The sequence below is a fragment of the Nycticebus coucang genome, chromosome 9, assembly GCF_027406575.1.
Source record: "Nycticebus coucang isolate mNycCou1 chromosome 9, mNycCou1.pri, whole genome shotgun sequence".
NCBI lineage: Eukaryota > Metazoa > Chordata > Mammalia > Primates > Lorisidae > Nycticebus > Nycticebus coucang.
In genome coordinates, this window is record NC_069788.1 from 3,198,618 (window position 1) to 3,213,726 (window position 15,109).

General features: G+C 38.9%; 1 protein-coding gene across 8 annotated transcripts in view; it reads left to right on the forward strand.

Moving 5' to 3' along the window:
• The window catches only part of IBTK (inhibitor of Bruton tyrosine kinase), an 87,868-nt gene extending 80,122 nt beyond the window's left edge, over positions 1 to 7,746 (forward strand). For 4 of the 8 annotated variants that reach the window (XM_053601615.1, XM_053601620.1, XM_053601616.1 and 1 more), the window contains exons 27-29: positions 3,803 to 3,874; positions 4,488 to 4,620; positions 5,406 to 7,744. In XM_053601615.1, the coding sequence (XP_053457590.1) occupies positions 3,803 to 3,874; positions 4,488 to 4,620; positions 5,406 to 5,537 (337 nt within the window). In that variant the 3' untranslated portion in view covers positions 5,538 to 7,744. Of the gene's footprint in view, positions 1 to 3,802; positions 3,875 to 4,487; positions 4,621 to 5,405 lie in introns of all 8 variants that reach the window. The other 4 variants (XM_053601618.1, XM_053601619.1, XM_053601621.1 and 1 more) reach the window with 2 other exon arrangements.
• The last annotated feature ends 7,363 nt before the right edge of the window (positions 7,747 to 15,109 follow it).

The following is a 15,109-nucleotide window of genomic DNA, read 5'->3' on the forward strand; positions in this document are numbered from 1 at the left end:
AGCTTGTATTTCTAATTAGTAAGAAAAACCACTTATGTAACACAAATCATTCTGTTATATGAGTTCTAATCTTACATAAAAATCTTTAAGCTATTGCAAATTTCTTTTTAAAAGGTCAACTATATGAGTAAAAATTTAGTTCACTTTGCATCTAAATTTGACAATATTAATGTTGTTCAGCGTGAATCAAAGCCTGTGGCTCAAGGAGTAGGATGCCGGCCTCATATACCAGATGTGGTAGGTTCAAACCCAGCTCTGGCCAAAAACTGCCAAAAAAAAAAAAGTGAAAAACAAAAGTCTTTAAAGAGGTTTTTAGTTAACATTTTCATGAAGGCAAAATTTTATCAGGATTCTCTGCGCTCTCTTTTCCTGTGTTGCTACTATCTAAACTTTAACAATGCTGTATTTGTTATTTAAAAACTTAGCATGTTTTTGTATATTTTTAATCATAAGTCTATTTTATTTAAGAAATTTGCTTTATTTTAAGATGAAATTTTGACTCCAGGTTGTTAGGATAAATTATAATTATAATAAATGAAATTGTTAGTAGAGAAGCCATTAGTGGAAAGAGTTTTGGAGTTACATTCTTACCAGACAGATGTATTCTGGTCTAACATCATAGCCCTTTCTGAGCCTGTCTGTGTTTCAGTTTCATCATAGGACAAATTAAATAGTCACACCTACACGTGGTGGACTGTGGACTTCTGTCACGTAGTGTGTGTGAAAGTGTTAATAAATTGTAAAACGTTAGATACGTAAGTTGTTATACTTTGCTTCGTTTTGATTTAATAAGATCTATGTAAGAAGCTTTCATCCCAATACTTGGTTTTATTAACCAGTGACATATTATTTCTGAACACTGGGTATTACAAGGATTAAATGAGATCGTATTCCTCTCACTCAGCAATTAAATAATTGGTTCCACACTATTTTTGCATTTCTTTGAAAGCGTGAGTCCCTTTTAGTTGGTTTTAGAACAAGAGGGTGATTTTAGAGCACCATTGAAGTCCCTGCCTGTGTTTGCCCTGCACTGTGTATTAATACGTAGAGGGCTTCTAATCTGCAGCCCTGGGCTGATGTTACAAACCGCCAGGAGACTTAACCAACACCTTTGTATTTGGCCTCTGTCTTAGGTATCTGTTCAGTCAGAATGTAGAATTTTTTCTCTTTATTCTCCTGCCATTCTGGTGTAATTTATCCCAACAGTTTTCTAGTTCATCTCCTTGACTTCCTTTTTCTCCTGGGTTGAGGTCATCTTGTACTTCAGTCTGGGGATTTCTCTTATTGTGAGTGTTGGGTCAGGTAAAGATTCAGCAGGTTTTGAGTCATAGAGTGCCATTAAACCTTAGAATCCAGCTGGGAATGGTAGCTCAGCCTGTAACCCTAGCACTCTGGGAGTCCGAGGCGGGCGGATCACTTGAGCTCAAGAGTTTGAGACCAGCCTGAGCAAGAGTGAGACCCCTGTCTCTACTAAATAGAAAAAAGTAACCAGGTGTTGTGGCAGGTACCTGTAGTCCCAGCTATTTGGGAGGCTGAGGCAGGAGGATCGCTTGAGTGCAAGCTTTGAGGTTGCTGTGAGCTATTATGACTCCATGCCACTCTAACCAGGGCGACAGAGTGAGACTCTCTAAAAAAAACCTTAGAACTCTATCCCTATACCTATTCTCACTTTATTTCATATTTTACTAAAATAGTAGCTGGATCTGGAAGAAGTTATCAGTAATTTAAAGAAATAAGGACTTAAAAAAAAAGCCAAAACTCAGCTTTTCTTTATCCCATATTAAAAATAACAAAAACCTTTGAATTTCTGTTTCAATCATTTATTCTCTAATTACTTTTTCATAAACAACTAAACTATATTCCAAGAATTCTGTTGGACATTGAGATGCAAAGATGAGTGAACTGGAGTCCTGTGTCCTGAGAGGCTCGTCTAATAGTTAAGACAGTTGTATAAACTATAATAACAGTGTGCGCTGTTTTATAATAGTGATTGAAGTTCTGTAGGAGGAGAGGGGTGATACTTGAGCCAGTTCCTAAAGTTGAAATGGCAGTTATTTCAGAGTGAAGGGGAATAGTGAAAATAAAAGCAGTTATTTAAAATGGAAAAACCCTCAGTACTCTGAGTCAGAAGACCTGGGTAGTTGTTACCTTTCTGCTATTATCTCATCTGAATCTGGCAGATTATATAATAATCTCTGAGTTTGTTTCCTTATCTGTATGATGGAAATAACACACGCTTTTTTCACAGGGTATTTCAGAGAGTAAATGTCATAATATAGATGAAGTTCCTAGGCCCTCAATAAGTGTGTTTGCACTCCTGTCAGGTCTAACATTGCCTCTCTCGGTGTTTTATAATCTGGCCCTACAGTTTCTTTGTAACTTAGCTGTCATTTTAAATCTGCACCTTAACCTGAATCTAGGCATTCTTTGCTTATTGACCAGCGCAGCTGCCTGTGTCAGGTCACCAGAGTCCATGCAGAGGAGCAGCCAACCCCGTCCCCTGCCTCTCCCTCCGGCGCTGATGCAGCTGCTAAGTGAAGCATCACCATGATTTCTGCTCGGAATCCATAGAACTTTGTACGTTAGTGTAGATGTTAATTACAGCACTCACATGTCCTATCATCACTTTTAAGCACTTTAAGAAATCTCTTGTTCCAGAATATTTTTGGCGGAGGATTGAGTTTCATTCATCCTGACTTTTAGCACCTGCCATAACCCAGGCGCAGGCCCAGGGAATGTGTGTGAACGAGTCTGGAGTCAGCAGTCAGCCGCCTGCTCGCTGTTCCTTTGACTTCCTGTTGTTAATTCCAGGTGGGCTTCAGTTTGCTCACTTTGGAACGAGGGCTTTGGAGTAGACTAATCTCTGGAGAGAGGTAAATAGACTGTGAAATCTAGCAATGGATTTATTTATTTATTTACTTTTTTTTTTTTGAGACAGAGTCTCACTCTATCACCCTCTCACGGCAACCTCTAACTCCTGGGCTTAGGCGATTCTCTTGCCTCAGCCTCCCGAGTAGCTGGGACTACAGGTGCCCGTCACGACACCTGGCTATTTTTTGTTGCAGTTTGGCCAGGGCCAGGTTTGAACCCGCCACCCCCAGTATATGGGGCCAGCGCCGTACCCACTGAGCCTCATGCACCACCCTAAATCTAGCAATTTAAATAGCTCTAAAGTCCCACAATCAGCACAGCCTGAAGTGTCTTCTTAAATCCCCCTTACTAGCACACCCCTCCCTCGTCAGACCCCCTCCTCGTCACCCTCCCTGTCTTCACCCCCATCCCTCTCGTCACACCCCCGTCCTCCTCACACACCCTTGTCTTCCTCTCCTGAGGGATCTCCACAAGGCCGCCTCACATGACCAAGCACTCAGACTTTTGTAGTCCTTAAGCTTAGTGTAACTTAGTTACTGTATTAAATTTGTTTGTGTTTTTTTTATGTCATTTTACATTGTTTCCTTATCTAGCTTGTTTTGTGTTTCTGTCTTATCTAAAATCCTCAACTTACCAATGTGTATTAGTTGCCTACAAAAGCTGACTACTAATTTTATGCATATTTGGTTTGTCTTGTATATTATACATTATTAGATAAACCATGTTTTGCAAGATCTCTCTATGGTGTTTTATATACAGACGGTGCAAATATCGATAGGTTGTTTAGTTCAGCTATAACTTTAAGGGTCAGTTTGACAGTGCTGATTGTTTCCTGAGTCTGGAGCTTGCGTCCCTCCTCTGCACCTGTGAACAAGCAGTTTTCTGACAGTAACAGGAGCTTTAATCTCCACCTTTGACGCTTACTTTGCAGATGCTCTGCCCATGGCAACCCAGGACCAGAAGGCAGCCACATTTCAGACTCACCACTTCTAGACAGTCCCAAGTAAGGTTACAGGATTAATTGTGAGCCTCCAATGCTAACTAGCTTTGTATTACCTGAGATTAGTCAGGTAATACAGCCTCCCCCGCATCACAGTCTTCTCTATTCTAGACGTGAGAATACAGTCTACCCCGCATCACAGTCTTCTCTGTCACAGAGAGAATAGGCTGTATTCTCACCTCTAGAATAGGGAATACTGTGATTTGGGGGAGGCTGTATTAACTGACTACTCTGTACCATAGTTTGTTACCCTTTTGTTCAGTTACCTTACTTCTGCTCTGACCCCATTTTCTGTCATTTTTCAAATTTTTCTGTTAACACTGTTCTAAATAAAATATTCTCCTTTTTGCTATATCTTACCTCCTCATTCTGTACTCTCTGCAAAAGCTGCTATAGGTCCCTTATATTGTAGGTCACTGGGGGGGAAAGGTGGCATTGTGAAAGAGTATTATTGTTAATACTCTTGTTAAAGAGTATTATTGTTAATACTATTATTAACAATAATAGTATTGTAACAATAGTATTATTGTTAATACTATTGTTAAAGAGTATTTCAGAGGAAATTTTGCATGCAGAAGTTTGCGGAGATGAGTGAAGCTCATTATTACTCTTTCAGTCCCTGGCTGTGTTCCTCAGTGACAGCCCCTTCCGTGGTAGCCCCAGTCACATTTGCCTCGATTGTGGAAGAGGAGTTACAGCAGGAGGCAGCTCTGATCAGAAGTCGGGAAAAGCCTCTGGCTCTGATTCAGGTAATTAGCACACCTTCTACAGTTTAATTCAGGGAAAACTACACTACGTTTCATCCTTAGATTTTAGGAAAATTATGTTATGTTTGCTTTGGATAGGAGACTGTATCACCAAATAAAAATGTAAATGGCATGTAAAAATAAACTGAGGAATCTAGCAATTTAAATGTTAATTGAAGGCATTCAGGATAATTAATTTATGACTAATATATTATGATAAAGCTTGTATTTTTAGCATTGGTGATGTTTGGACTATTTTAGATTTTAAAAGTGACTAGTAGAAAACTTGGCAACCTCTCACACTTTATGTAGTTTCTGCATTATCCAGAGTTCTGAGATTGTAAGCAACAGATGCCAACTCTGGCTACCAAAGGAAAAGAGAAGTTATTTGAGAGATGTTAAGTTCTATAGACTTAGCTAAAAGATGAGAGATCCAGGTCTGGAAACAGAGAGGACCCAGCGGTACTAGCTGGCTCGGCAGCAGGACTCAGAGCGCCTGAGCAACCAGGGAGTGTCCCGCAGAGCTAGCACCGCAGCGACACAGCCATCTTCAATCTCTTCTCCTTCTGCTCAAGATTCAAATTCAAGAGAGGATGGTTAGCTCATTATTCAAGCTCAGGCCTCAAGCTTTCTCCTGGCTAAGGAAATAGCAGGATACCTGATTTAATTCCACTGTATTATATCCATGGAATGTGGTAATTCCTCAAAAGGAAATTGGAAAACTAATATATTCCTGCTCAGTTTATAAGTAAAAGAGTAAAGTGTTCTTTTCTCCCTCTCTTTTTCAGACTGAGGAACGTGCAATACAAGATTTATTGGCTTTCTATGAAGCATTTGGCAACCCAGATGAGTTTGTCATTGTTGAAAGGACACCGCAGGGCCCACTGGCAGTGCCTATGTGGAATAAGCGTGGATGCTAGCTCACTGTGAGGCCGAGACGCATTCTCCACAGTTACCATTACTGCAGTGTAAAGAAATAGCTGTGGAAAGAGTTCTTACAGATTTGGTAACGGATCACCCTAGATAGAATAAGAAGGATTTGATTTCTTTAATGTAGTTTACACATATAATGCTTATATGATTAAAATTTTTAAAATTGTGATTTTAGTAACTTTTACATAAAAATGTGTGAGAGGAAAAACTTACTAAGCTGAGGTTAAATAGAATCGATTCTTCTGAATAATCTTAGAGGAAAATATGAGTGATTGCATTATAAAATTATGGGCAATGTATTAAAAATAACATTGAGAATTTAGAAGATTTTGCCAATATCTGTTGTCACTCTGCTTTTTAAATACAGTATTGATGAGTTTAAAGTAGGAGCATCAGTCATCACTTCTCATCTATCAATGGCCAGAGTTCTGTGTTTGCTGCAGTAGCTGTTTCTCCATTTTCGTTGCCTTTTTCATCAGGCTATGAATGTATTTGAGGTTTGCTTGAAGCTGGCCCTGCTCAAATACTGTATTTCAATTTAGATGGCAGGTTCTCCAGTTTGCACTAAGCAATAGAGGACAGTGGAGAGGGAATTAGAACACTGATTATTTGGACTAAAGAGTCCAAGATAATAGTTTCTTTTTAAGATTTGGAGTCCTTATGAATTGTTTTTAAGTGGGGAGGGAGAACCTTAGAAAAGCCTAATTGTACAAGAATCAATTTCTCAGTGTTAGATTTTCTAAAATAAAGGCTTAATTATACATAGGAGAACAGAACAGTTTGGAAGACGGTGGGTTATAATTACATTTGCAGTGTTGTATAATCCTAAATTATCTGAGCCTGGGTTATACATACAGCACGAAAATTGTTTTCTTTATATACAAAGTGTGATGTTTGGTTTGTTTTTGAGGATTTAAATTTTCAGAAAACAGATGTTATATACGTGCTCCACTACATAGACAAATTGGGAAGGTTAATGTTCTGCTTTCTGGAAGATAAACTAAGAGGAAAATATAGGCAGTTCACTGCTGTATGTCAGTGGATGGGGCAGTGACTGAAATTAACTCAGTATGTAAGGTTTAGCTCTACCCCAGAGTAGCAGACGTGTAAGCAAACATGCAATAAAAAATAACCTGGATCCATTTTACTGCTGAGGTGCTTGATGCCTGTACTGTGTTGACATCCATTATAGGAAGAATCCATGGACTGCGCTAATACATTTATGGTGACGCTGCCTTCATTCTATGACTGCTTATAAAAAGGAAGTTTTCCAGATTTGAATCTGTGAAAAGTTTTATATTATGTGTGTTTGAATAAATTGAGAAGAAATGAATTTTAAGATGTTTTATTGATGTTGCAGCAAAGAGGCTTTCTGAAGTAATTGGTTTATTTCATTTGGACCTTTGATTCTTCTGCTCATTCTGGCATGTGTAGTATTTGAAGATGGTGTGAAGTGATAATGTCCTGCCTGGAAGTGCCCGGAGGGGTCTTTGTTGCATGGGTGTGAGGAAGGGCTGCCCTGTTGGGCTTTGCTCCTCTACACCTGCAGCCAGAGCAGCTGTGCGTTATGGTCTGTTTTATGCACGTGTATTGAGGTGGTGTATAAAATTTCACTGGGAAACAAATGAGTTATTTTGCTGGTAAAGAGAAAGATAAGCCCTGCAGTACACTGTATTTCTTCATAAATTATTCTATGAAAATAGCAGTCTGATACATTTTACCAAAAACCCCAGGAAAGTAATGTTTTCTTTAAATTAGCAATGACATCATCCTACCTGCAGTCATTTATTCTTCTCCAAACTCGTAACTTCAAGAAAGATCCAGTTGAATTGCAGAAAAACTAAAAACAGCCAATTTTAAAGGTCACTGGTATAGGGAGGACTTTAAGGTGAACCAAAATAGTCATAGAACTCTTAAGCCTGGAAAGGTGATGGTTGGGTAGGGTATTGGGATGAGGCAGAATAGACTTAAAATTCACAAAATTTTGAAGAGTGCTAGGCAGGTAAAATCAATTTAGGACTTTTTCTTCAAATCCCAAAGAGCTTTTCTAAAATTAAGAAAAAGCCATGCTTTCCACAGGAACAATAGCATGCATCAATTGGAAAAGATACTGCAATTGGAAAGGATATCTGAGTTGGAGGCTTGAGTATCTATATTGGTTCATGATAAGAGCACTGATAGCTGTTTTGTAATATTTTATATCTGAAGAAGCCTTATCAATTACGTATATCCTCTTCATTTTATAAATTAAAGCGGATTTCAGAGAAAATGATTAATGAGAATGAAGTCTTACCATTTTTTAATGTGGTTTCCTTATAACCACACCAGATTGCCTCTCTGAAATTAGTAATTGTTGATAGCACTTTAGCTACACCTAAGAAAATATAAAAGGCCGCTGAATAAAAATATAAACCCCAAACTTCCAGAGTTGGCAGCGTAAGAGATTTTTTCAGAAGAAAGTACAGCCTTTGACCAAGCAATTGGTGACAAGTGATCCCAGACATTCACAATAATGCCTATGTACCGTTTTGCCCAAGATGATGCTCTGTTACATAAGATACCAACACACTTGGTCATTTGTGTACACTTAACTATAAAACTATATTTCAGGCTTTATGTATTTCATTTATTAGACGTCTCTTCTTGGTTGCCTGGCCAGCTTTTAATTTGTGTTGAAACCAGCTTCTTGCCACCCCCAAACTCTCTTTATCTTTTATTTACTTCTGTCTTAACCAGTCATTCTTGCAAGTTACCCTTGCTGAACTTCTGGATTTTTCTTTTTGCCTTTTTCCCCCACCCCCTCACCCATTTGTTGGTTATCCAACTTCTGTCAATTCTGTCTCGTTCTTAGCTTCCATTTCATTTTTTATTACCATTACTACTATGTCTTATTTATTTCTGGAAATTCTCAAATTTTGGGGTATAAGAATCCCTCTAAAAGTTTAAAAATTGCTAAAATATTATTGAGGACTCCAAAGAGCTTTAAATTATGTATGCATTATATCTATATATATTTAATACATTCAAAGTTAAACTTTTAAAATCCTAATTCATATTGATATAATGAAAAATACAATGAACCATCACATGCTGATATGAATAACTTTTATGAGAACTGCTTTACAAAACAAAATTAGTGCATGAGATGTGTAGGATTAAAATGTCTTTATTGTATTGTTTTCTTGACCAGTCTATAGTGTCCATCTTTTTATTTACTTTTGTTGGTTTGAAGCCTAAGGAATCTTCAAATAACATGGCAATTCCTGCTTTTTTCTGATTTCCATTTGCCTGAAATACAGTTTTCCAACCCTTCACCTTAAGTCTTATTTTTTCCTTGGAAGTTAGATGTGTTTCCTGAAAACAACATACTTGGTTTATGCCTTTTTATCCAGTCAGCCAGCCTGCAGCTCTTTCATGGGGAATTAAAGCCATTCACATTTATTGAGAGAACTGATTAGTGTGGTGGAGTATTATCTTTATAACCTCAATTAAAAAGGAATAAAGAGAAATAACAATAGATATCACAGAGATACAAAAGATCATCTCTGATTACTATAAATAACTCTATGCCCATAAATTCAAAAAGATGGAGGAAATGGACCAATACCTTGAATCTCATTATCTCTCTAAACTCAACCAGAAAGAATTAGAACTCTTGAACAGACCAATAACAAGCACTAAAATTGCAACAACAATAAAAAAATTTTCAACAAAGAGAAGTCCAGGACCAGATGGTTTTATACCAGAATTCTACTAAACTTTTGAAGAAGAGCTTGTACCTATATTGCAGAACCTACCTCTAATATTGAGAAGGAAGGAACTTTCCCCACCTCCTCCTACAAAGCAGACATCACCCTGATACCAAAACCAGGAAAGGATCCAACAAAAAGAGGGATCTACAGACTGATACCATTAATGAATATTGATGCAAAAATACTCAAAAAAATCCTAGCAGACAGAATATAGCTACATATTAAAAAGTTATACATCATGGTCAGGGGAGCTTTATCCCAGGGATGCAAGGCTGGACCAACATACATAATCCATACGAATCCATGTAATTCGTCATATAAATAGAAGCAAAAACAGAGACCATATGATTCTCTTGATAGACACAGGGAAAGCATTAGCAAAATTCAGCATCCTTTTGTGATAAGAAAGAATGTTTAAGAAAATAGGTATAGATGGGACATTTCATAAGCTGGTAGAAGTCATCTACGACAAACCTACAGCAAATATCATACCTAATGGAGTAAAATCGAAAGCATTTCCACTTAGAATGGAAACCAGATAAAGATATCCACTATTGCCACCACTGTTCAACATAGTTGTATGTCAGGGACCAGGACTGGCCAGTTCTTGGGCCCGGCTTAACTAGGTTCTGGACGTGGACCACTAAGTTACCTTGCTCAGGTCCTTTAGGTGCATGAGGGCTATCTACTTTAGCTGGAGAGAGAGAGTAAAGCAGTCCTCTTAGAAAGATAGATCTTAGTCTTTAGTAGAGCTTGGTAATCTTCAGCAGAGAGACGCTGTGCTGGCATTCTGCAGGCAGAAGAGGAGACAGAGTCAGAGTAAGCGAGTCCGTGATAGAATGCGCACGCTCCTGACTGCCTGCTCCAGCCTAAGATAAGGCTGATCACGTGCCTCTCCACACCACAGGTGTAGAGACTGCCAATTCACCACTGCTCTCATCTCACGAGCTCATGCTTGTTAGGAGAGCTAAATCCCTCTCCATGCTCTTTCTACCAAGGTGTTCTATTATTGAGCTATACAGGTATTTCTTATAACTCACTCCTAGCCGTAGGCTATACGGGCTGCTGCAGTTGTAGAAGTTCTGGCCAATGCAATCAGGCAGGAGAATGATATCAGGGGTATTCAAATGGGGACAGAGGAGGTAAAAGTCTTGCTCTTTGCTGGTGGTATGATCTTAGAAAACTGCAGGGACTCAACCACAAGACCATGAAATACAGTATCATCTTGGAATATAAAGTTAGTGCCCACAAATCAGTAGGCTTTGTGTTTACCAATAACAGTTAAGCTAAGTACCAAATCAAAAACACAATACCCTTTACAGGAGCTTCCAAGTAAATGAGATACCTGGGAATACACCTGACAAAGGAAGTGAAGGATCTCTACAGAGAAAACTACAGAAGCCCTGAGAAAAGAAGACATTAACAAATGAAAGAACATACAATGTTCATGGCTGGGAAGAGTTAAAACATCTTTAACTCTTCCCAAAGACTGTGTCAGGCGTTGTGCCTAGGGGACGCATGGAGCATACCTCCTACATTGTAGAGTTGCTGTTTAGGCACTCTGATTTGGCTTCTCCTTTGGCCAAGATACAGAGCAGAGTTTCCCAGTCTGGGAATGCTACTCCCATCTCTCCCCATTGTCTCTGGCCATCCTTAGGAATTTTTCTCTCTTCAGGCCCTCTCATTGCATCCCCTAGGTTGAGGCAGGGACAGGTCTTCTGCCAGGGAACCCAAGATGATAGAGAAGCCAGTTGTCCACCTTTATCTCACTTTTTCCGGTGTGGTAACCAGGAGGGAATATTTACATGGTCTGACAATTAAGCTTGTGAACTTGCCACCATGTACCTATGTTAGCAGCACTGTACAAACAAATCGGTAGGTTTCATAACTCTGTGCATCAGCGTCTCACAGCTGTGTTCCTGTTGATACTGTGGCTCTGTCTTGCTGAGGGGTGTTCATTATTGTTGTGTGTTTTTGTGTGCTGTTGTAAGAAAGAGCTTGCATTAGGGTACCATTAAATTTCTTATTGAACTTGACAAGAGTGGAAGTGAACTCAGGGACATGTTAGTCCAAGTTTACGGGGATAATGCCATGAAGAAAACAGCAGTGTACAAATGGGTGAAATAATTTTCTGAGGGAGAGAAAGTGTCCTGATGAAGAGAGGTCAGGGCAGCCAGTAATGAGCAGAATTACCGGAAACTGCAAAAATTCATCAAATTGTGCATCAAAATCAATAGGGAAACAGGAAAATCTTTTCTTTTCTTTTTTTGAAAACTATGTTTATTTCAGGTTAATGTGAGGGTACAACCAGGTCACAATATTTGATTTTGTTAGGTAGAGTCCCTCTTGTGGTTATGTTCCACACATAAAAGGTGAGCAAATACCCCTGTGCCTATTCAGTGAGAGCAACCTAACCCCCTCTTCCCCATCCTTCATTACCCCTCCCCCATCTTGGATTGAAATGAGCTTTTCTCCTATGTGGACATGCATCAAATCATCTACTGACTTTGTATTAGTATTGAGTACATTGGATAATTGCTTTTCCATTCTTGTGATACTTTACTAAGAAGAATGTGTTTCAACTCCATCCAGGATATTACAAAACATGTAAAGTCGCCATCACTTTTTATAGCTGAATAGTATTCCATGGTGTGCACGTACCACAATTTGTTAGTCCATTCCTAAGTTGATAGGTATTTAGGTTGTTTCCATGTTTTGGTGATTATAAATTGAACTGCAATCAACAATCTAGTGCAAATTTCCCTATAATAAAATGACTTTTTTTTCTTCTTGGTAGATGCCTAATAGTGGGATTGCAGGGCCAAATCAGGGATTAGTTTGCAATCCCACCAACAGTGTAAAAGTGTTCCCCTCTCTCCACATCCACATCAGCATCTGCAGCTTTGGGACTTTGTGATGTGAGCTAATCTTACTGGGGTTAGGTGATATCTCAGGGTGGTTTTATTTGCATTTCTCTGATGATTAGGGATGATGAACATTTTTTCAAATGTTTGTTAGACATTTGTTTGTCTTCCTTAGAGAAGGTTCTATTCTTGTCTCTTGCCCAGTGATATATGAGATTGCTAGTTTTTTTTTTGTTTGTTTGTTTTGATTAATTTGAGTTCTCTGTAGATCCTAGTTATCGAGCCTTTGTCCAATTCATAATATGAAAATATCTTTTCCTATTCTGAAGGTTGTCTATTTGCTTTGTCTAAAGCTATACAGAAGCTTTTCAGTATAATTAAGTATGATTTATTTCTTTTTGTTGTTACAATTACCACAGAAGTCTTCTTCATGAAATCTTTCCCCAGGCCGATATCTTCAAGTGCTCTTCACACATTTTCTTCGAGGATTTTTATTGTTTCATGACTTAGATTTATTGATTGATTGAGTGAGTGATTTTTGCTTGGCTAGCCCAGGCTGGGTTCAAACCCACCAGCCCCAGTGCACAGGCCAGTGCTATAATCTTTGAGCTACGAGCGCCAAGCCCATGCCTTAGATTTAGATCTTTTATCCATCTTGAATCATTTTTTGTGAGCGGTTAAAGGTGTGGGTCCAGCTTCTGTCTTTTACATGTGGATATGAAACCAGGAAAATCTTAACTGAAAATCTTGGCACAGGAAAGGTGTGTGCAAAAAATCCCAAAGGCACTCACTGGTGGACAAAAGCAAGGCAAAGGTGAAGTTTGCCAAGACTTTGTGGAGAGGCAAGGCAGTGTTTTGGACTTTGTTATCACTGGTGATGAAACGTTGGTGTCCCAGTACAACCTTGAAACAAAACATCAAATTTCACAATGGAAGTTCTATTAGTCTAAATAGAGTCAAAACAATATTGCTAACCTTTTTTGATATCAGGGTTGTTCACTATGAATTTATAACAACTGGATTGTTAACCAAGTTTATTATTTGAAAATGCTGAAAAGGATGCATGAAAAATTAGACAACAACAGCCTAAACTTTTCACCAACAACTTGTGGCTCTTGCATCATTACAGTGCACCAGCTCACACTGTACTATCTATGAGGGAGTTTTTAGCCAGTAAACAAATAACCGTATTAGAACACCCTCCTTGCTCACCTGCTCTGGCCCCCAAAGACTGTTTTCTCTACCTAAGTTAAGGGAAATATTGAAAGGAAGACACTTTGATGACATGAAGGACATCAAGGGTAAATATCATGACAGCTCTGATGGCCATTCCAGAGAGAGAGTTCTGAAACTGCTTCGAAGGGTGGACTAGGCCTGGTGTTGGTGCATAGCTTGTGAACTTAATTGTTAGACCTCATATGTTCAGTGAAAAAAAAAATCAATGTCAAAAGATCATATATACTATACAGTTACATTTATATAATGTCCTCAAAATAACAACAGTATAAAGTGAGAGAATAGATTAGTGATTGGCAAGGGACAGAGACTGGAGGCAGGGAGGGGCTGTTAGAGAAGGGAGTTAGAGAAGGGAGTCACACATACCAAGAAGTAGTACAAAAGAATCCCTGTACAATGATGAGACAGTTCTGTGTCTCAATGTGGTATTTACACTAATCTACACCTGGAATAAAATTGCATAGAACTATAGCACATACACAAATGAATCCTGGTTAAAAAATCACAATCGTAAGGACTGTATTCTAGTTAGCAGTAATATATAGATGTCGAAGTCTGGTTTTGTATATATTATAGTATATATTGTACTAAAATGATACTAAAATTGTGATATTGTACTATAGTTGTACCTTTAATATTACTATTTGGGGAAGTTGATTGAAGCTACATGTGACTTTGGTTTTATTTTTACAACTGTAAAACAATTTCAAAATAATTCTTTTTTTTTTTTTAATGTGCATGAGAAATGAATTATTGCCACTATCTTGGAGACAAGTTCCACAGCCCTCCAGCTAAATGAGCAGATAGTGGAGACTGAGAACTTTGGCTCCTAGAGGCAGGAAACTAGAATTGTCATCCCAGATGGGTTTGAGTACGGAGGACAGAGGCAACTCTAGATACAGGTGGCAAGAACCACTCGGGCTCTACCTCCATTCCTGTGGCACCTGTCTTTGAGGGTGAGGGTCGCTGACTGGCAGGAATTAAAGGGGAACCTAGGCAGAGACCTGACCCTAAGACCAAGGCCAAACTGGGGAAGGGAACAGTCTACCTGGGAAGGCAGAAGCAGGGGTTCTGGCAGCAGGTTATCTCCGAAGGGGGCGGGGAGAGGGTTTGAACCAGTAAGTCCTCTGTTGGTCGGTGTGACTTACACCAGTCATACAATGTGGGCCTCGGAGGCAGAAAGACGGCACAGACTCCAGCTCTCTGGAATGCTACAGACCCCAGGTCACAGAAGATGACTTCGGAATGGGCTGGTGAACCACACAGCGGAAATCAAGCAGAGGGCAAAGCACAAAGGGGAAATAGGCACTTTCTTTTCCCCAAAGAATCATAAGTTTTACCACCTTTTTTGTTTTAACCCTTGTATCTCTAACATACGTTTTTTTTTTTTTGTTTGTTTTGTTTTTTATTTATTTATTTTTTTTATTGTTGGGGATTCATTGAGGGTACAATAAGCCAGGTTACACTGATTGCAATTGTTAGGTAAAGTCCCTCTTGCAATCATGTCTTGCCCCCATAAAGTGTGACACACACCAAGGCCCCACCCACCTCCCTCCTTCCCTCTTTCTGTTTCCCCCCCCATAACCATAATTGTCATTAATTGTCCTCATATCAAAATTGAGTACATAGGATTCATGCTTCTCCATTCTTGTGATGCTTTACTAAGAATAATATCTTCCATGTCCATCCAGGTTAATACGAAGGATG